Source organism: Dendropsophus ebraccatus, chromosome 7 (genome assembly GCF_027789765.1).
Source record: "Dendropsophus ebraccatus isolate aDenEbr1 chromosome 7, aDenEbr1.pat, whole genome shotgun sequence".
Classification (NCBI taxonomy): Eukaryota; Metazoa; Chordata; class Amphibia; order Anura; family Hylidae; genus Dendropsophus; species Dendropsophus ebraccatus.
In genome coordinates, this window is record NC_091460.1 from 49,898,260 (window position 1) to 49,918,897 (window position 20,638).

Below are 20,638 nucleotides of genomic sequence, written 5' to 3' on the forward strand. Positions count from 1 at the left end.
TTAATTCCTGATCTCGTACGGTAAATGACGGAAGCGCCAAAAATTCCAAAAGTGCAAAATTGTGCATTTTTAGTCGCATCAAACCCAGAAAAATTGTAATAAAAAGTGATCAAAAAGTCGCATATGCGCAATCAAGGTATCGATAGAAAGAACACATCATGGCGCAAAAAATGACACCTCATACAGCCCAATAGACCAAAGGATAAAAACGCTATAAGCCTGGGAATGGAGCGATTTTAAGGAACATTTATTTTTTAAAAAAAAAGGTTTTAATTTTTTAAAAGCCATCAAATAAAATAAGTTGCACATCGTTGTAACCGTACTAACTTAAGGAACATGTAAAACAAGTCTGTTTAACCTAGGGCGAACGGCGTAAGCATGAAACCTGCCCAAATTAAAAAAAGGTTTTTTGTTTTTTTTTTCAATTTCACCACACACATCATACTTTATGCAAAAATTAAGCCTGTCATTGCAAAGTACGATTAGTTACCTTAGGGTATGCTGCTCTGTAAATGGAGAGAATGTAGTCACTCTGAAGGGTTAATTTAACAAAAAACATGTAAATCTCTGTCCTCAAAGATGAGAATATTATAGCGTTGTGGTCTGTGTTTGCTTTTTCTATTATACGTCATTGCATATTTGGGACAGTGTAGGTTAACCAGAAACCAAGCACAAAAAAAAAAACCAAAAAACCTCATCGTTCCCCAGTTGTAACATGTCGTCACCTATGACTTGCCTTACCATTTCCCAGGCTATGGACATATAAGTTGCATGAGTAAGCCAATATAAACTATACATTTGTAAAGGGGAGCAAGATCTATATGTCCCAAACATTTCTGTGCGTCTGTTAGGTCTAGGTAGGATTTTGGATCCTCACTGTATCTGTGATTTAGATATTAGGTATTTCTATCTGGGACAGTCATGGCATATACACAGGGTCAGACACTACAGCCCCATTCAGGCTTTGCCATCTGTAGTCCATAATATTCAGTAACTGTATACCACTTGCCTATATGTCACCCTGAGCCCCTTACCTGGTGGGTAGTGCACTCATTGTTCCAGTAATGCCAAGCCCTGGGAGTCATCCTACCTCAGTACTATGATGTGTCCATGAGCTGACGACATACACCCATACACAGCCTGCTGATAGCTTCACATAGGAAGGTTATGCTTTGTGTTATCTCTCTATGTTTTAGTAGGACGAGACATCTTAACCAATCTGTTTATAAAATGATAGGTTTCTCAAAGCAGCCGATCCTTGTCTTATCAGCTTTGTATACTCTTTGCATTAACAAGATAGGCCCATATATCCTTTTTCCTTTCACTCTCTTGTATCTAATCTTGGATTTAGATACCCAGAGGACAGGTCACCTGAGACAGCACACCATCACTCTGCCATGACAGATAGTTCTGCACTGCCCTCAGGGCTTGTATTTCTTGTATTAAACACAATGACTGCCCCAACTAGATAATCTGTGGTAAAAGCAGCTGGCCATCAATAGCAACGGTGTAAAAACAAAAAAAAACAAAAAAATAATCTGCTTAGTTCCCTGCCATGGCCAGTGCCCGGGTTTACATGTCAACAAGTGCAGCCAATCACTGGTCACATTGGTTGCCAGTATTTCCTGCTTGTCCAATTGGGGTCCAGAAAACGCTGAGCACCTTTGCTCGGGGCATTGTACCAGTGTAAATGTTGGGAGTCTTGCTTCTCCCATTTACAGTGATGTCCGAATCACTAGTTGGTTTTGTACACCTATGATCACCTTTTACTGATAAATATGGTGTTCTTTAGATCTTTTCTTTAAAAATAGTTAAACCAAAAACATTTGTCACTTTGCCAGTGTTTTTTGTTGTTTTTTGACAATAATCACTTATTTTTCTTATTGTTTTACAGGAAGTTTGGGGAGCGGCCTCAACCCAAACGCCTCACAAGGTAAACCTCATCTGCCATTTCCTATTTGTCTGATAAACATTAAAGCTTATATAAAAACAATTTGAGAACCCTTTTTGACACCTTCATGAGATCACAGGTGCTGAGGTTGCATGCGAAGTATGAGACTTTTACTTTCACACGTTGGTCTATTCCCACCCATGTTTTTGTGCTCCATAGAGTGTGGTTTGCAGTAAACATGACTGCTCAGACTTACATAAGCCCCTGTCTGTGTGAAGGGGTCACTTATTACTCTGTAAAGCCTATTATATTACAGGGGTATTCTTACCATCACTTTGCTTACACTTTTGCTTTCCTCCAGTTCTGAGGAACAGTACAAATGCAGTGCAGCAGCACCTTTAGGGGGCGTTCACTTGTTCTGTATGGTCCATGCAAGCATGATGTGCTATGGTCTTGAATTTGGAACTCTCAGCGTCATTCATTATGATGCTTGGAGCTCCCAAACTGTTAGTCTTTGCACTACTGACCTGATGCTGTGTCAGTACATTAGGACTCCTGATGTAGGACTGGTGTAAAAACATGACATGGTGTAAAAAAGTTGTTTTTGGGGGGGCGGGCGATGCAGACACTTGTGGCAAAATTTCCATAATATGTGACATAAAGCAGCCGGCCATAACACCATTAATATTTTTTAATTCTAGATATGGCAGCTATTGTTTGTGTTTTCAGAGCTGGTAGTTTTGGTTGTGCTCCTTGGAGTGTGAAACCTTCCCTCCTGCCAGATGTTCCTTTCATATACCCTTGTGATGAGAAAAGTCACAATGACAATGATACCGAAAGTTTTTTGTGGTGTCAGCGTATGGACTTTATCTCTTGAATGTCAGACTTTTTGTAAGATATTCCACCTGATATTTGTCTCGGTTAGCACTTTTTTTTTCCCTGTTAAGGGGGTCTTCTTGTTTAAGTACCACACCCCATACCCTGCTACATTAGTATGTGCCAGCAAAGCCCCCAGTGGGTTCTGACCTTCACTATATATATATAATATATATAATATTTGTGTGTGTCCTATAAAGAAAACCAACTTCCCAAAAACGTACATAACAATATTTTGCTTGGTTGCTATGTGTATGTGGTTGCCATTTCCTATAGATCTTTGTTACGCAAGTTCTGCCCGGTTCAACAGTGCAGTGGGCATCATAGCGCGGAGGGGGAACTAACAGGTCTATTTGTTGTTCTTTGTGCACCATGGAGCCACATCCTTAAACAGGGCACCTAGGTCAGAGTGTGACTATTATTAGTAGTGCAGAATGCTGAGTCTTAGCATTGATCATGGCCGTTGTCCATTCTGCATAGTAAGCTGTAGTGGGTATTAGGATAGCATTATATGGCCGCTTTGGACATGTGACAAATCATTTGTCTTCAACTTGCTGTTACACAACTATTTTTACATTTACATTTTGGCTGCTGACTGCGGGCACATCACATGACTTACGTCGCAGCTTATGATGGCAAAGTTGTGTATGATTTGTGACAATTGTGTCTTGATCACTTTTGTGCTTGGTGTGCAGCGTTACTACATGGATAAATAGATTATCTTAATGTCACTATACAAGCCAAGCCTTAAAGGATTATCCCAAGATGTGATTCCTCCATCCATAGTAGAGCACATTAAAGGGCTTATCCAGCATTAGAAAAACATGGCCACTTTCTCCAGTTTGGGTGCAGGTTTTGCAACTCTGTTCCATTGAAGTTAATTGCAAGCCACACCTGAACTGGGGACAAGCGTCATGTCATCTCTGGAAGAAAGTGGCCATGTTTTTCTAATGCCGGCTAACCCCTTAAAGTCTGTAGTTTGTGGTGATCCAATGGTCACAAGAAGGGAGGTCCGCTGTGAACATATGCCCTACCACTCACTGACTGGAAAGTGAATAGAGCTTAATGGTGAATGTAGGGCAGTGTTTCTACTAGTTACAAAACTACAACAGCTTCCATTAATGATACCAGGACATGATGGAAGTTGTAGTTATGCAACCACTGGAAACCCAGAGCCCTGAAGACACTGCTGTAGGTAATGTGAGCAGCCATGAGGAAGAAAGCCATAGCAGCAGCATGCATGGTTGCTGCTTCATTCACATGGGGGCCCGGGGGACCCTGTTCTTGTGATGGGATTAGACCCTCACTGATCTGTAAGACCTTTACTTACATACTGGGGAGGCTCTGAATACCGTGATCCTCACCAATCCCCAAAATGGACCTCTGTTTCTTCATTTTGGGATCCCTAAGGTAGGATTGTACCAAAACATTCATAGTGCCCCTTCAAGATAGTGGAATTTTATGGTTTTAAAATGCTATTTATTTCTGTTTGGGAGGGGGGAATGGTGAAGTACCAGTATGCACAAAGCTTTTTATCGCCCCCTAGTGATGGCTAAAGTTAGAATTGTATCTGTAGTTTTGCCTCCTCTGTTTTGGGGAACACTGCTGTAAGTAATGTTCTCTGTGAACCATATCACCTTGCAGTCAGCAATTTGCTTTGTCACACACAACCGCCTTATAATCGAGTTGCTAGCCGGAGCAGTGGAATCACCGGATAGCTTGTGGTGATTTTTGTGAGAAGATCTGTAACTAGGTGAGAATTTTCTGAGCCACAAAGCTGAGTAGAAGAAGAGAGGCATGTGTCCCGATGCCTTCAGCAGCACAAGGCGGTGGTTGTAGAAACCACAGCAAAGAGGTACAGATTGCATCTCCACAACACGCTGAATGCTGGGGACTACTATTGTTGTTCTCCTAGGCAAGCCTCCCATAGAAAGGCAAAAAAAAACTTCACTTGTAGCAAATTGAACTTTCTATAATGTCTGCCTTTTTTATTGATTTTTTATTTATTTATTTATTTTAAACATTTTTCTTTTTCTTCTTTCAGAGAAGCAATGCGTAACTATTTAAAAGAGCGGGGCGATCAGACCGTACTTATCCTACATGCTAAAGTTGCACAGAAGTCCTATGGCAATGAGAAAAGGTTAGTAGCGGTGAAACTGGTGTCATACATGGCAAAATGTCTAGTAGACAGTGGTTATATTTACTTTCAGCAAATTCTTTTAATTTCTTGTCCACTATAATATGAGATGGCCTCTGTTCACACACCCATAAGTCATAGAGGGGGATCTCGACTGTATTAAAGGGGTTATCCAGGATTAGAAGAAAATCACAGCTATTTTCATTCAAAAACCGTACCACCCTTGTCCTCATGTTTTGTGTGATACTACAGTTCAGCTCCATTCACTTCAGTGGAGCTGCACATCCAAACTAAGGACAAGTGTTGCTGATTCAGAAAGTGAATGGCCATGTGTTTATTAGCCTGGATAACCCCTTTATTCCAGCTCTATGCAAGTCTCGTTTTTGAGATGAGCACTAGGGGGCGGTACCTGCATAATAAGACAGGAAACCAAACAGGAGATGTGGACAGCCTGATATATAGATAAGTATATTATAAAGCTGACTGTACAAACTGGGACAAAGGTGTTAAAACACGCCAATGATCTAATGTGTATGGGGGTCTTCAAACTCTTAACCTTAAAATTAGATGTCCCAGGAGAGACCAGTCAAGCAGGTTGGATTTCTGATGCATTTTTCCATTTTTGGGGTATCTATGTATGTATGTATGTATGTATGCATACAGACATACACTGTAGTCCCTTTAACATTCAATATTAATTGGTTCCAGGGCGACCATTGTATGTTGAAAATATTGTATGTTGAGACCAAAATTCTATGCAGCACGGGACATGTACCACACTATACTGAAGAATCACTACTAGACAGCCAACCAGTGCATGCATTTCCGTAATACTGGGGCTTTATCAGTAAAATTTGCCAGTTTCATTGGTTGATCATCTGGTTATTTACATGTGCTGCAGATCCTCACTGTCTGTAGCATTGTATGTTGAGTCTGGTCTCAAGTTACGATGGTCCAGAAAGGAACATTGTATGTTGAAATAAATACATAAATAAATAAATAAATAAATATATATACACACACACTAGTATTATCATTTTTTTTTATTTTTTATTATATTCTTATCTTGTGGGGGGAATGAAGGTATTACCCATCTGTAACTTTCCTAATATTACACACATTTTTACATCCGGGAAAAACACATTCTGATGTTGTAGACCCCACGTCACCTAATCCATTACATTGACTTGTAGGACAATTCCATTGATCTTTCCTTTGTGCTGGGAAACTATTTCCAGTGTTCTGGCACTGCTGGAGGAATTCTTTGTATTCTGTTATATCGATCATGTATTCATGTAAGGCACCACACAGTGTATTGAATTTATGTACGTCTGCTGCATAAATGTTCAGATAATGCTCTATGATTCCTGCTTCATACACACCAGGCTCTAGGAGTCCTGCCTCATATACGGATACAAGGATTTGTGCTCCCTACTCACAGGGCTATAGGATTGGGGTGAAAGAATAGGTGATAGGTGGTACTACTTTTAAAGGCTCCTATAGTTGAATGGTGCAGTAGCATGTATGTCCAGCTGCCACTTTATTGAAGTACACAGGACCCTTGTATTTGTATGTGGTGGGGGTCCTTGTGGTCATACCCCCTCTGATCCACTGGATGGATGTAAAATCTTTTCAGGAAAATTAATAATTAATTTAAATGTGCCTACCTCATTGTCACACACCCAATTTACCTAATGGGTGATACCAGAGCTGTTTAAGTTTTGGAAATCCTGGCCGCTTTCTTGTAAAAACTGCGCCACTCTTGCCCTCAGGTTGTGTGTGGTTTTACAACTCTACTCTGTTCACGGCAGAATAGAGCAGCGCTGCTTTTGAAGAAATCCGCTATATTTTTCTAATCCTGATAATGTAGTGATGGCCAAAACCTCCAATTTTGGCAGAATGTTCAGTACTTGCCATCTATTGAACAGGCGGGGCTCAACATCAGTCTTTTAAAGGGGTTGTCCAGCGAAAATCTTTTTCAAATCAACTGATGTCAGAAAGGTATGTAAATTTGTAATTTACTTCTATTTAAGAATCTCAAGAATCTCTTCCCATACTTATCAGCTGTTGTATGTCATGCAGGAAGTGTTTTATTCTCAGTCAGACACAGAGTTCCTGTCTCGGCCAGAGATGTCAGCAGAGAGCACTGTGTCAGACTGAAAATAAAACATTTCCTCCAGTACATTTAGTAGCGAATAGGTGCTGGAAGACTTCAGACTTTTAAAGGGGTTATCCAGTGCTACAAAAAACACGGCCTACTGTTGTCTCCAGATTGGGTGGGGTTTTGAAACTCCGTTCCATTGAAGTAAATGGAGCTTAATTGCAAACCACACCTGAACTGGAGACAACAGAAGGGGGAAAAGTGGCCATGTTTTTGTAGCGCTGGATAACCCCTTTAAATAGAAGTAAATTACAAATCTGTTTAACTTTCTAGCACTAGTTGATTTGAAAGAAAAAGATTTTCGCTGGACTACCCTTTTAAGCTGCCTGATCTTTTTCTCTCTGAAGGATCAGCTGCTATCAGAAGTGTCTGGCAGTAACCTCCTGTCATTCAGCGCCCATACACACTTAGCTCAGTGTATATGGGAGAATCTGTAGCCATAGCTGTCAACATTTAGCTAAGCACTATTGTATATGTATGGGCAGCATATGACCTGGACCAGATGCATGGACGAGCAATGTAAATATAAAGCCATGAGGTCTCTTATAAGTAATACTTTGAGAAAACTGCAGAATCCCTAGCACTTGCCCCACCCAGGCACGTGTCCTATATCCCGGTGACTGGGCTGGAATGGGGAAGCCTCTATAGACTTTCTATTAGTGCTGTAACTGTAGCCAGCTTACCCACAGAAAGAAAACACGGAATAAAAGCCACTATAAGAAACTCGTACTGATAACCATTATACTGCAGAATGCTCAGCTAGGCCTGCTACCTATAGGGATAGGTGGTGGTCCTGGTTCTGAAATAGTTAACACAGCGGGGGGGTTTGTGCGGCGTATTGCCACCTGGGACTGGGTAACTCAGACATGGCTGGCTGTAAATTCCTCCGCCTGCTTTATGTTTGTCTCATTGAATTGTAGTTTTGTGAGCGCACAGAAGCCCCGAGCTTCATCTTTTATTTTGTGTGTGAATTGTAAAAGCAGCCGGGGGCAGCACTGCCGCAGCTTGTTATTCATTGCGTGTGAGGAGAATGGCCGTCATCCTGGGAGGGTGCCAGGCAGGGTTGTCTGCCATTGCTTCTCTACTGTGTAGGTGAAGCTCTGCGTGTTACATGTATGTGAGTGGGACGGCTTAGAGGTCAGTGGAGCTTGTAAACAATGCCCCATGCATTGTTAGTGGGGTGAGCTGCAGATTGTGTACATCACCACAACTCATAGTGTGAATGTGGCCTTACTCATTATACGGCAAGACACTTTCACAATGACTGCTACCACGTGGAGGGAAGTTTTTCGAGGTTTTCTAGTCTTGTTTGTTGGTTTCCAACAGCTAAAATGATTCTTTTTCAAGCATTAAAATGAGACAATGCTTTCATACACGTGTGTGTATGTGTCTGTCTGTCTGCCTGTCTATCTATCTATATTGTACATAGTTACAACTAAATATATATAGATATAGTATATTTATTCATTCTTAATATCCATGCACTAGTTACAGGTAAGATCAGCAATTGTTTAAGCCCTGGATTCTATCTCTTTTTCTACATTTCTAGCTGTATTATATTTACTAGTTCTGTATTTTGTCTCTTTACCTGTTTTATATTTCTGCTTTCATAGACACACATGGACATATCCTATTGGGCAGGGCTTATTCACACCATTTTAAGTTAATACATTTTCTAAGAACCCTATTGTGTTACTCGTTTCTTAGGCAGTGGTCACACTGTGTTAAACAATGTACAGCTGAATACTGGGACTGGTCGCTGCACATGTTATACAGATCCCGAGACCCCCCTTTACGCGACAGAGGCCAAAAGTGTGTGGCTGGTTTTGTTGGATGGAATAAAGTCTGTGCTATTCCATTCAGCTCCTCGCTACATTCAATAAAAGGAAAGAAGTTATTTTTTTTACTAGACCTAATTTCGGGGGCGGGGGTGAAAACACAATACTAATACTGGGATAACCTGTATAGTGATGGGTTCAGAGAAGCCCCACTTACATCCACTGAAAGTTATGCTGACAAGTTATTACAGGTGTAAATGCTTTAAAACTAAATCTGTGGCATCTGCACGCCAACGCGTTGTCTCTTTGCTCGTACATTTCCAGGATAAGTAAGGGTGATTTCACTCTGTTAGTGGCTACTGTCGCATGTATACACCAGGGGGAGTCCTTGATGTATATGTCTGATGTATAATCATGATGGATGCCACTTTGTGATGTCTGTCATACATGGTTTCATGGTAATTGTTTTTTTACTTTTTATTATTTTGGTTTGAATTGCAAAATAGCTTTTGAAACGTTCCTGATCAGAGTGAAATTTCCAGATTAAACATTTGAACAAGTGTGCCACCTAGTGGTTAAACTAAAAAATTATTTGCTGACCAGAAATTCACATTTTTTGTCCTTTAGCCAAATAGTGCTACTTTGACTTGTACAATATCCTACATAAGAATGGTTTGTATTATACTAGACAGCAGTGATTATGCCGAGGCCATGCTGCCATGTAATACAGTTCATATGTAGATTCATATACATACACTGTATACAGTAATTTACAGATATTCTTCTGCTCCTTTATCAATGCATATAGAGCAGACTGCCTTTCTATACTCTGACATAATGCTTTTAACCCCTTGCAGGTTCTTTTGCCCTCCCCCTTGTGTTTATCTCATGGGCAGTGGTTGGAAGAAAAAGAAAGAACAGATGGAAAGAGATGGCTGCTCTGAGCAGGAATCCCAGCCCTGTGCCTTCATTGGCATTGGGAACAGCGAGCAAGAGATGCAGCAGCTGAACCTGGAAGGAAAGGTAAGTGATGGGTTATGTGATGACAAGACTTCCTGGGCACTTCTAATGGAGGGGAGGAAACTTGCATGGCAGGCTCGCCCAGTCTTTTATTACACAGAGCCATTATTGGCTGTACAGGCGATATTGCCCTGTATAATGGGGCTAGCAGTTAGCCAACAAACTAACTTCTGGCCTGCCGAAATACAGTTGACTGCACATCCACGCTGTGTGAACATATTCTAAAGGGGCTATCCCATGTGTGGATTCAATGAGAGTCCAAACATCCATCACAAAAAAGTGGTCTCTTGTGGATTGATTTCAGTTCGCTACGTGTGAAAAGCAAAATTAAATAAAAACTATTACTGTAGTATTGTATTTACCAAAATGTGCTATTTTCCCCCTCCAGAACTATTGCACTGCCAAAACCCTGTACATATCTGACTCAGACAAGAGGAAGCACTTCATGTTATCGGTGAAAATGTTCTATGGGAATAGTGACGACATTGGCGTGTTCCTAAGCAAACGTATCAAGGTTATCTCTAAGCCATCAAAAAAGAAGCAGTCGCTGAAAAATGCAGACTGTAAGTATAAGCGGTTTACCCTTCTATGTCTGGTTTCCTCACACACTCCAGAAACACGGTTGTATTTTAGTTGATTTCCTGTAAAATTGTCCGTGGCGTATGCATCTCTCAAATAGGGAACTTATTATAGCAGCTGATGTCGGAGACTAAAGGTCACCATATGCATATGTCAGGACCAGAATTTACACAAGGGGCAGCTGCCAAAAGCTTTCTGGGTAGTGAGAGATGAGAGAAAAGCCTTGATTTACCTTTCTGGAATAAATAATTATCTATATGACGCCTATATATTATGCTGCATTTCACAATTATCCATAAATGTACCCTCAGAATTGTAGACAGGATACACATTTAGCCATCAAGTCAAACATGAGGAATAAAGGCCCTGCACACAAGAGATTCCAATCTATTCCTAGGCTTTCTCAGGCTCCTCTCCTACACATATCACATGTTTAAGGGGTTATCCAGCGCTATAGAAACATGGCCATTTCCCCCCCCCCCCTCTCTTGTCTCCAGTTCAGGTGTGGTTTGCAATTAAGTTCCATTTACTTTGGGTGGGGTTTCAAACTCCGTTCCATCAATCTCGAGACAAGAGAGGGGAAAAAGTGGCCATGTTTCTGTTGCGCTGGATAATCCCTTTAAGTTGTGAACAGCAGATGGCTGAGACACCTAGTGGCCAGGAATTTTAGAGCGGTTTTTCTGAGGTACAGATATGTTGGGAATCACACGGGCGAATAAATGGAGGGGAGTTGTTAGAGACTACTGTAACCATGTAATACATAAACCTTGGCCCTCTTCTCTCATTTCAAACTGGATGACAAATGTAAGTGTGTTGGCCTTTGATTATTTCATTTAGGCAGAGATAACTATATTTTCTTTGTGACCGGTGTGTATTCATGTTTGAGTCATTCAGTAAAAAATATTTCTTATCTTTGAAACTTCTTGGAGGTGACGTATTTTCTGTCTGGCATGTTCTTTCTTGCAGTATGTATTGCATCAGGGACAAAAGTGGCACTATTCAACCGCCTGCGATCACAGACGGTCAGTACAAGATATTTACACGTCGAAGGTGGAAATTTCCATGCCAGTTCGCAACAATGGGGAGCGTTTTATATCCACCTTTGTAAGTGCTGTGTTGTATTTCTGTCATGGCACATCCTGATACGAGGCAGCAAATAACACCAAAATACTAGTGGCATTACCTAGATTTATTTTTTGTTTTAGACACTTTTGTGCTTTACTTGACAAGTGGACACGGGTGCTGTTACATTTTTTTTTTTTTTTTTTAACCCTTAGGCGACCGTGGACGTACCCGTACGTCCAGGGCCGCCTCCATGTGTTCAGAGCGGGGCCACGCTCTGAACCGCCGCGGTCCCCGGTGCCGCTCTTAGCTCCAGACCGCGGCTATTAGCGGGCACAGTCCGATCGATGTGCCCGCTAATATAGTAATCGGATGCAGCTGTCAAAGTTGACAGCTGCATCTGATTATTTGAATGCAGCCATCCCTGGTGTATAGTGGGGTGGATCGCTCCTCCGGGACGTTGTCCCGGAGCAGCGATCCACACATCTTACTCCGTCCGGGGTCTGCGCCGTAATGGCGCTGATCCCGGCTCTGCACTTGATTGCTTCCGGCTGCAGCGGCTGGAAGCAATCTGTGCCTATCTCATTGATCTATGCTGTATATATATGCAGCATAGATCTCAATGAGAGATCAGTGCACCTATAATAGAAGGTCCCCCAGGGGGGCTTCTAGTATAAGTGTAAAAGTAAAAAAGTGTTATCAATAAAAAAAAAATCCCCCTCCCCTAATAAAAGTCAGAATCACCCCCCTTTTTTCCATGTTATAAATAAAAATTAATAAATAAATAAATAAACAAACATGTTTGGTGTCGCCGCATGCGTAGTCGCCCATACTATTAATTATTCACATTCCTGATCTCGCACGGTAAATGGCGTAAGCGCCAAAAAAAAAAAACAAAGTGCAAAATTGCGTATTTTTGGTCGCATCAAAACCAGAAAAATTGTAATAAAAAGCGATCAAAAAGTCTTATATGCGCAATCAAGGTACCGATAGAAAGTACACATTATGGCGCAAAAAAATGACACCTCAAACTGCCCCATAGACCAAAGGATAAAAGCGCTATAAGCCTGGGAATAGAGCGATTTTTTTTTTTTTTTTTTTTTTTTTTTTTTTTTTTTTTTTTTTTTTTTTTTTTTTTCTGGTTTCGCAGTGTACTTTATGAAAAAATTCAGCCTGTCATTGCAAAGTACAATTAGTGGCGCAAAAAATAAGGGCTCATGTGGGTTTCTAGGTGAAAAAATGCAAGTGCTATGGCCTTTTGAGCACAAGAAGGGAAAAACGAAAACGCAAAAATTTAAATTGGCCCGGTCCTCCTAAGGGTTAAAAAAAAACTTGCCATGCCCTGGGGAAGAGATGGGGGGCCGAAGGTTCCCCATCTCTGTCCTAGGGAATGTCAAAAGTTCAGATTGGTTTGGGTCTGGATGTTAAACCCCCCCACGATTGTTAGAACCAGTGTGGAAAGGTGCTTTCTGAGCACGTTCTCTTCCCGATCTGATTTATTTATTTTTTTTAAAGTGGCAGGTACACTAAAATGCTAGAATACAAGTGTGTAGTAGTAGTAGTGGGGATATAAAGAGAGGAACTTTTACAATGATCACAAGCATAATTGTAAGCTATTTGTGTGCCTTCTCTAGTGGACGATGATGAATCAGAAGGAGAAGAATTTACAGTGCGGGATGGTTACATACATTATGGACAGACAGTAAAACTTGTATGCTCGGTTACTGGCATGGCACTCCCTAGGCTGGTAAGTAGTCATTTATTACCTGCAAAGATTAACACACGTCATCTGGAATATATTTAATTTTCCTCATGTATTTACACAGATTATCCGGAAGGTGGATAAACAGACTGCTTTGTTAGATGCAGATGATCCAGTTTCTCAGCTCCACAAATGTGCGTTCTACCTGAAGGACACAGAGAGAATGTACTTATGCCTTTCTCAGGAACGAATAATCCAGTTTCAAGTAAGTGTTTCTCCCTTATGTTTAGGGTTAGGACTCCCAGTGACTAGAGAGATTCATTATGGAGTTTTATGCATTCTTGCTCTTGGCATTTTTTTTTTTAATTGACTTCAACTAGGGGTATACAGTGTGCAGGGCTTCAGTATGGGCAACTCCATCTGCTTGTGACCCCTTCAGGCCAGAAATTTGGAATGGCCGATATTGGAATTTTTAGCTGTAATCTCTCCTGTGACTTTAAAGTGGAGTTTAAGGTATGATTAATATACACTAAATGATCGCTGCACAAGTAAGGCCTAGCCAACAACTGGTTGGTCCAGCGCTTCGGCAGTCATGGTTTGTTGATGTCAGGGAACAGATTCCACGAGGTAACATACCCCCTTTTTTACTGTCCTCTACCCATGTCTGCCACAACGGCACCATCATGTCATGCAGATTTTAGCCCCTTCCAGCTTTTCCAAATCCGCTCAATGGGGTTACAGTCCAGTGAGTTTGGGGCAAAACAGTGTGGTGAATTCATTCTGTTTCTCTAACTACTCCCTTTTGACCTAAGCCTGATGGCAAGGAGGACTGTAATGTTGAGATGGCATTGTGGTTGGAGAAGACCTCCTGAAGCTATGGATGCAGATGGTCATCTAACAGGTCACCCTATACGTTGATTTGTGGTGGTATGACCAACAATCCAAGGACATGCCAGGAAAAGGCACCACTGGCTTGTTAAACTCGATGGATCTGCTTCATGCAGACCTGGCCATCCAAATGGTCCAGAGGGGAACAAGATGCTTCACTAAAAACAACCACCTGCCACATGTCCAAGGTCCATTGATGTCTTTCCTTAGCTCATGCCAGGGTCTAAGGGGAACTCTTGTTTTTTTTTTTTTTTTTGCTATTGAACCCGGAAAGGGTAAGGTACACCACATAGTTACTGTGGAAATTTCTTGCACTCTTTTGTGCTTCAGGGTCGATTTCTCCACTGTGGTATGTTGTTGTGATAGCAAATGTGCCCTCTGATGCCGGCCTCTTGGATCAACCAGATGTGGCCTGACACACTGTGATCTGTCTGGTGTCTATCCTGGTATGCCATGGTGCAATTGTTTTAGAAATAGTGGCACCATAACACACCCCATCATTCTGCTCCCAGTCAAAGAGACCCACATCTACCCCTGTCAGATAATACCTTCTGATGTGGAGAGGAGAGATCAACACATTATCTGAGAGCTGATCATGATGTGACCACCACACGTTTTCATGTTATTGATAACAAGTTATCAGGCACCAGCTAATGCAGTGATCATTCTGCGTAGTTGATCTTAAAAAACTATATTTGTGATTTCTAGTTAGAACCGTTCAGGCATCCAGGGTCCATCAAAAGCTACAAATTGATACCTTAGCAATATGCCAGTCTATTAATTGAAAATATCCCATGCACAAGATGAAAACATGACCCTAGTAAATATATTATACAGAAGTGGAGTTTAATATTCTGAATGGGTTCCACCACCAAGGTGTCCATTTCATCAAACCTGCACCGCCCACCACTAATCTTGCCCATGTCACATGTTTTTCCTTCCTTTCCCCATTTTGTCATTTACATTTGACTCTGTGGTTGTATAAAGTGTTACACCTCTGTAAATGTGAATTGTTATTTTTTCGCTCTCAACAAAAGGCCACTCCATGCCCCAAAGAGCCAAACAAAGAGATGATCAATGACGGTGCTTCATGGACAATCATTAGCACAGATAAGGCAGAGTACACGTTCTATGAAGGCATGGGACCCGTACACGCACCTGTGACCCCTGTGCCTGTTGTAGAAAGTCTTCAGGTAAGGCTTCTGTGGGAAATGGGTTGTAAATGTCTTCAAAACTGAACAGGTAGCTTTAGAAATGTGAGCGTAAGGTGTTCATAGTGTGTCCCAGACTGCTCTGAGGGGGGAGCGAGAGAGACTAGTCATGAGGAGTGTATGTCGTGGTATAATTTGCTGGAAGTCTGTACTTGAGAAGACTGAGCTGTGGTGTATACAATGACTTCTGAAGCCGGTGGGTGGTCAGAGTGTAGACTATACCAGTCAGACTTAGGGCTTACCCATCATAACTTTTGACGTGTCTGTGCAACATGTATCTGTCACTAGGTAATGAAAAAAAAAAAAAAACTATAAGCAGACTTATAGTTCTTACTAGCTGCATCCTTGCTAGTGCGTTATTTTCAAGTTTTGCCCCTCCTGGTTCCGTTAGAGTCTCTTTTCCCCAGCAGACTTTCCAGCAGTTCTTAAAAACGGAATGGGCTTTCCCTTTGCTGGTATGACACACTCCCTTACACTGCATGAGAGAAGTACCACATTCACACTACATCCTCTTCATGTCTGCAGGCCCGACAACACTTCTGCTGCTTTGTCATGTATTTCTTGAAAAATTTTCTAGAAGAAAAGAGACTTAACTCCCCCCCCCCCCCCCCCCCCCCCCCAACCACTTGTACCTTCAGATAGCGGCTTTTAATCCAAGATCTGTCCTGGGGACCGTTTGGCAGGTGATGCAGTTGTTGTGCTAAAAATTGACTTATAAACTTGCAGCCCCATGCCCTACGGGAGTGGCCTAGATTGTGTATACATTAGGCTGGCACACCCTTTCTGTCCCTCCTCCCTGCCCTCCTCATCATTAGGAATGCTCCAGGCATATTGACTACTATTCCCCACCTGTTTATTCCGGCACATGGGCTGGATCGTTAAGGACCTGAGCAATGTTCAGCATGGAGAGAATGTTCCAGTGGCATTCCTAATGATGAAGAGAGTGGGGAGGAGGGACAGAGGGGAGGTGCAAAGTTAGGGCACAGATACTCCCGTAGGGCACGGGGTTGTAAGTTTAAGGGTAGAAACCCACTTGCCGGATCCGCAGCAAGTATTTGCAGCGAGTCTCGCTGCGGATCCTGTCCTTATACTTTCAATGGGAGACAAACACGCAGCAGGGATGTACGCAGCTTGCTGAAGACACTGGGAACCGCCGGAGCCGGGATCAAGTAAAGTATCAGCTCCGGCGGCAGGGGGGGGGGGGGGGGGCTGCGGACAAACTCGCAGGAGGGATGTACATCCCTGCTGTGTGTTTGTCTGCCATTGAAAGTATAGGGACAGGACCGCAGCGAGACTCGCTGCAAATACTTGCGGATCCGCAACCCACTTGCGGATCCGGCAAGTGGGTTTCTACCCTAAAAGAATTTTATTGGATAATAACTGCATCACCTGCCAAACGGACCGCAGGACAGATCTTAGATTAAAAGCAGCTATCCGAAGGTACAAGTGGTTTGGGGGGTCAGATTGTGGGTACAGAGTCGCTTTAAGCTCCATTTACTTCAATGGAACTGAGTTTCAAAACCAACCCAATCTGGAGACGAGTGGTGCAACAGTGACCATGTTTTTGTAGCACTGGATAACCCTTTTAATTGTAGTGACAACACCTCTTGTTCTGATGCTGCCCTTCTTTTAAAGGAGAAGTCCAGCCAAAATTTTAAATCCAATGCAGACAGGGAAGTGCAGGAACATAATAAAGAATCTGTACTTACCCATCCCCATAGTGCTCCGTACCGCTCACGGAAATCTATACTTACCCGTGTCCTTACAGTGCTGCGTCACAAGCCCTATGGGCTCCAGTTTTTTCTGGGCTCCGGTGTTGCTGGGTCGTTGGCACGGATGAGTATAGATTGTCTGTGGGCCGTGATGCTGCTCTACAGGAATGGGTAAGTACAGATTCTTCATGATGATCCTGCACCTGCCTGCACTGAATTTTAAGTTTTGTCCACTCATGTCCATTAAGTCCTGTCTAGTGATTTTTGAGGTTTTACAGGCAGATAAAGTTCTCCAAAAGAATTTAAAATCATTTTTCTGTCCCTGTTCTGTTTTCCAGCTGAATGGAGGTGGAGATGTAGCAATGTTGGAGCTAACAGGTCAGAACTTCACACCCAATTTGCGAGTTTGGTTTGGGGATGTGGAGGCAGAGACGATGTATAGGTATGTTTTTCTTTGCATTTATGTTCTGTGTACCACGATTGTTTTTTTTTAGGCAATTTTAACGATCATATAAAAATTGAAAAACCCTAAAAAATTAGGAAGCTTTAAGTGGGGGGGGGGATTTTTTTTTTTTGATACATAGGACTTTTTAACTACTTTCATTCTTTCTGAGACCTGCTGCAATCAATACCTTTTGACATGCCTGATATGTTAAAAAAAAAAAAAAAAAACTCTGACTGCCAGAGGTCTCTTACCTTCCTCCCGGCAGTTAGATTGGCGATCATTGTATAGAGTCTGCACAGGCAGGCTCTATGCAATGATCACAAATTACACTGAGCAATGCTATGCTATAGCAATGATCGGTGTATTTAATGTAATGCATAAATGTTAAAGTTCTCCAAGGGGACATAATTGTTTAGAAAAAAAAAAAAAAAATCCCCACCCTTTCCCATTTTATAAATAAAACACACAAATAAATAAATATACATATTTATATACCGTAATGTGCGTAATCGTCTGATCTATTAAAGTAAATCAATATGGTTTCCGCACAGTGAACGGTGTAAACAAAAAAGTGGTAAACACCAGGATTGATTATTTTTATTAAATTTTATTTAAAATAAAATGAATAAAAATTAATTATGTGTAATCTACACAAATATGGTAACAATAAAAACTAGAGATCATGGCGCAAAATATGACACCTCATACAGCCCCGTAGGTGAAAAGATAGAGACACTATAAGAGTCAAAAAAGGGCCATTGTTATCACACCTATTTGCATAAAAAGTTTTACTATTAATAAAAATAGTAAAACATTAAAGAAGCTATATAAAATGCATATCGCTGTGTGCCGGCCGACCTATAGAATACAGATAAAATGTCAGTGTTACTGTAAAGCGCATTACGTAAACATGGACATCCCCTAAAATTCGCTGAATTGTATTTTTGTCCCAATTTCACCCCCTAAATGATATTTTGGGAGTTCCATCATATATGGTAGCTCAAAAGATGCCATTACAAAGTACACCTGTTCCTGAAAAAAAAAACAAGCTCTCACCTGGCCCAGTACCTAAAAAAACAAAATAATGCAGTTATGGCTCTTAGAAGACAAGGAGGAAAAAACGAAAACTCTAAACTGAAAATTGTACCGGTCCTTAAGGCCATTTTGGGCTCTGTCCTTAACCCCTTAACGAAGCATGACTGGTATACCCATCATGCCGCCTTTAAGAGTAAACAGAGAGGGTCCCTATGTGCAGCCAGGGACCGCAGGTATTAGCCGCCGCGGCCAGCTAATTTAACTGTTCAAATGCAGCTGTCAAAGCTGACAGCTGCATTTGGATAGTAACTGTGCCCCCTGTCCCTGGTGTCTAGTGGGGGATTCTGTAGGTGTAAAAATGCTATGGCCTTTTAAGCACAAGGCGGAAAAAGCAAAAACGAAAATTAGCCCTGTCCTTAAGGGGTAAAGATGTTAAAGGTGTCCATAGCCTTTACATAAAGCAGAATTCTGTGGAAAAAAAATACAGAAAATACAGCAAAGGTGTATGTACAGCATATGGAATACTTTGGAGCTGTGCCATTCCAGCCGTTGGCTCATTATTTGGTTATGTGGGACCACTGTGTACATGACTTTGTATACAGTAGTGCAGTGGTGTCAAACCTGTGTCCCTCCAGATGTTCAAAACTACAATTCCCATTATGACTGGACATCCAAAGCTTTGGCGGTGTCAATTGTAGTTTTTCAACAGCTGATTGGCTGCAGGTTTGACACTGATGTGTAAATAGCATGAATCTTTATACAGCTTTGTCGTTAAAAGAAAAAGTAAAGAATCTAGAAGTATTTTATTGAAATAGGGAATAAGGCCTCCTTTATTCTTCTTTCTAACTGCAATGATGTTATGTATCCTCTTCCCAGGTGTGCAGAAAGTATGTTATGTGTCGTCCCTGACATTTCCGCTTTTCGAGAGGGCTGGAGGTGGGTCCGCCAGCCAGTGCAGGTGCCAGTTACACTGGTCCGGAACGATGGCATAATATATTCAACCAGCCTTACTTTTACATACACCCCGGAGCCTGGACCTCGGCCTCATTGTAGCGCAGCCGGAGCAATCCTGCGAGCCAACTCAAGTCTCCTGGCCTCCAATGATCCAAGCACGAACAGCGAGGGAAGTTACACAAATGTCAGCACAAATTCTACCAATGTCACGTCATCTGCGGCAGCAGTAGTGTCGTAACCACAAACTTTTATACCTGGACTTCAGCTGACTTTTAAGTTTTTACATGGAAGGACATGTATAATGAACTTTTTTTTTTTTTTTTTTTTTTCTTCCCCCCTTTTGTTTTTTTTTGTTTTTTTTTTTTAAACATTTAATTTCGAGCTTTCATGGGAAAACTGTTTCTCTATAATTGTGCATATCGTCTGAACCTTTTCAACTGCAAGTGCCGAGCAAAAATTTTAAGCCACAGTAATAAATGGGTAAAAATTCTGTAGATACAAATCACCACTGAAAATCTATTTTTAGCTGTATTTTAATTTTTAGGGAGGGGAAACAAAAAAACTAAAATTAATGGCCTGAAATAGAGAATGTGGCTTGGAGGTAAAACCTTCAACTAGGGTGCATGAATATAGTTTTTATGGACCAAGAAACTTGTATAAGCTTTAGTAAAAGGTACATTTTCACCATACCTTTTTTTTTTTATATCACCACATATAGTACACTTTTGTTACCAAATAGTTTATTTTTTCTGAATTTTTTTTTTCTTTAAAGTATAGTCTGGTTCCAAGCTCAGACTGACTTGTGTAATCTAGCATAATCTTCCAGTTACAAAAAGAAAAAAAAATTATATATATATATATATTTTTGGTCAATGGCTGGAATTTTTTTTTTGTAGTTTTTTTTATTTTTTTTTATTTTGGCATGTCAAACCTTGTAAAGGCCAGCATTTTTTTAAGATTATATGAAGTTTGTGCAAAAGCTTTAAAAAAGAAAAGAATTATGCCTCTACCTTGCCTGCAATACAAACTGTGTAAATGAATAGTACTTTCTATTCAGTCATTACCCATCTATTGATGTAGTTCATAAGTGGTAATCCTGTGGCTTTCCAGTTGTTGCTAAACAGGATCTCTTATTGCTAACGCCTAATGTTCGTAGAGCAACAACTGAAGACCCACGCCGGGTAGTC

At 41.3% G+C, this 20,638-nt stretch overlaps 1 protein-coding gene across 2 annotated transcripts in view; it reads left to right on the plus strand.

Annotated features, from left to right (window-relative positions):
• Positions 1-20,272, plus strand: part of RBPJ (recombination signal binding protein for immunoglobulin kappa J region) — a 49,462-nt gene extending 29,190 nt beyond the window's left edge. For both annotated transcript variants that reach the window (XM_069976482.1, XM_069976483.1), the window contains exons 2-11: positions 1,895-1,933; positions 4,812-4,907; positions 9,701-9,866; positions 10,252-10,426; positions 11,409-11,546; positions 13,139-13,251; positions 13,331-13,471; positions 15,132-15,287; positions 17,356-17,459; positions 19,374-20,272. In XM_069976482.1, the coding sequence (XP_069832583.1) occupies positions 1,895-1,933; positions 4,812-4,907; positions 9,701-9,866; positions 10,252-10,426; positions 11,409-11,546; positions 13,139-13,251; positions 13,331-13,471; positions 15,132-15,287; positions 17,356-17,459; positions 19,374-19,689 (1,444 nt within the window). In that variant the 3' untranslated portion in view covers positions 19,690-20,272. The remainder of the gene's footprint in view (positions 1-1,894; positions 1,934-4,811; positions 4,908-9,700; positions 9,867-10,251; positions 10,427-11,408; positions 11,547-13,138; positions 13,252-13,330; positions 13,472-15,131; positions 15,288-17,355; positions 17,460-19,373) is intronic.
• The last annotated feature ends 366 nt before the right edge of the window (positions 20,273-20,638 follow it).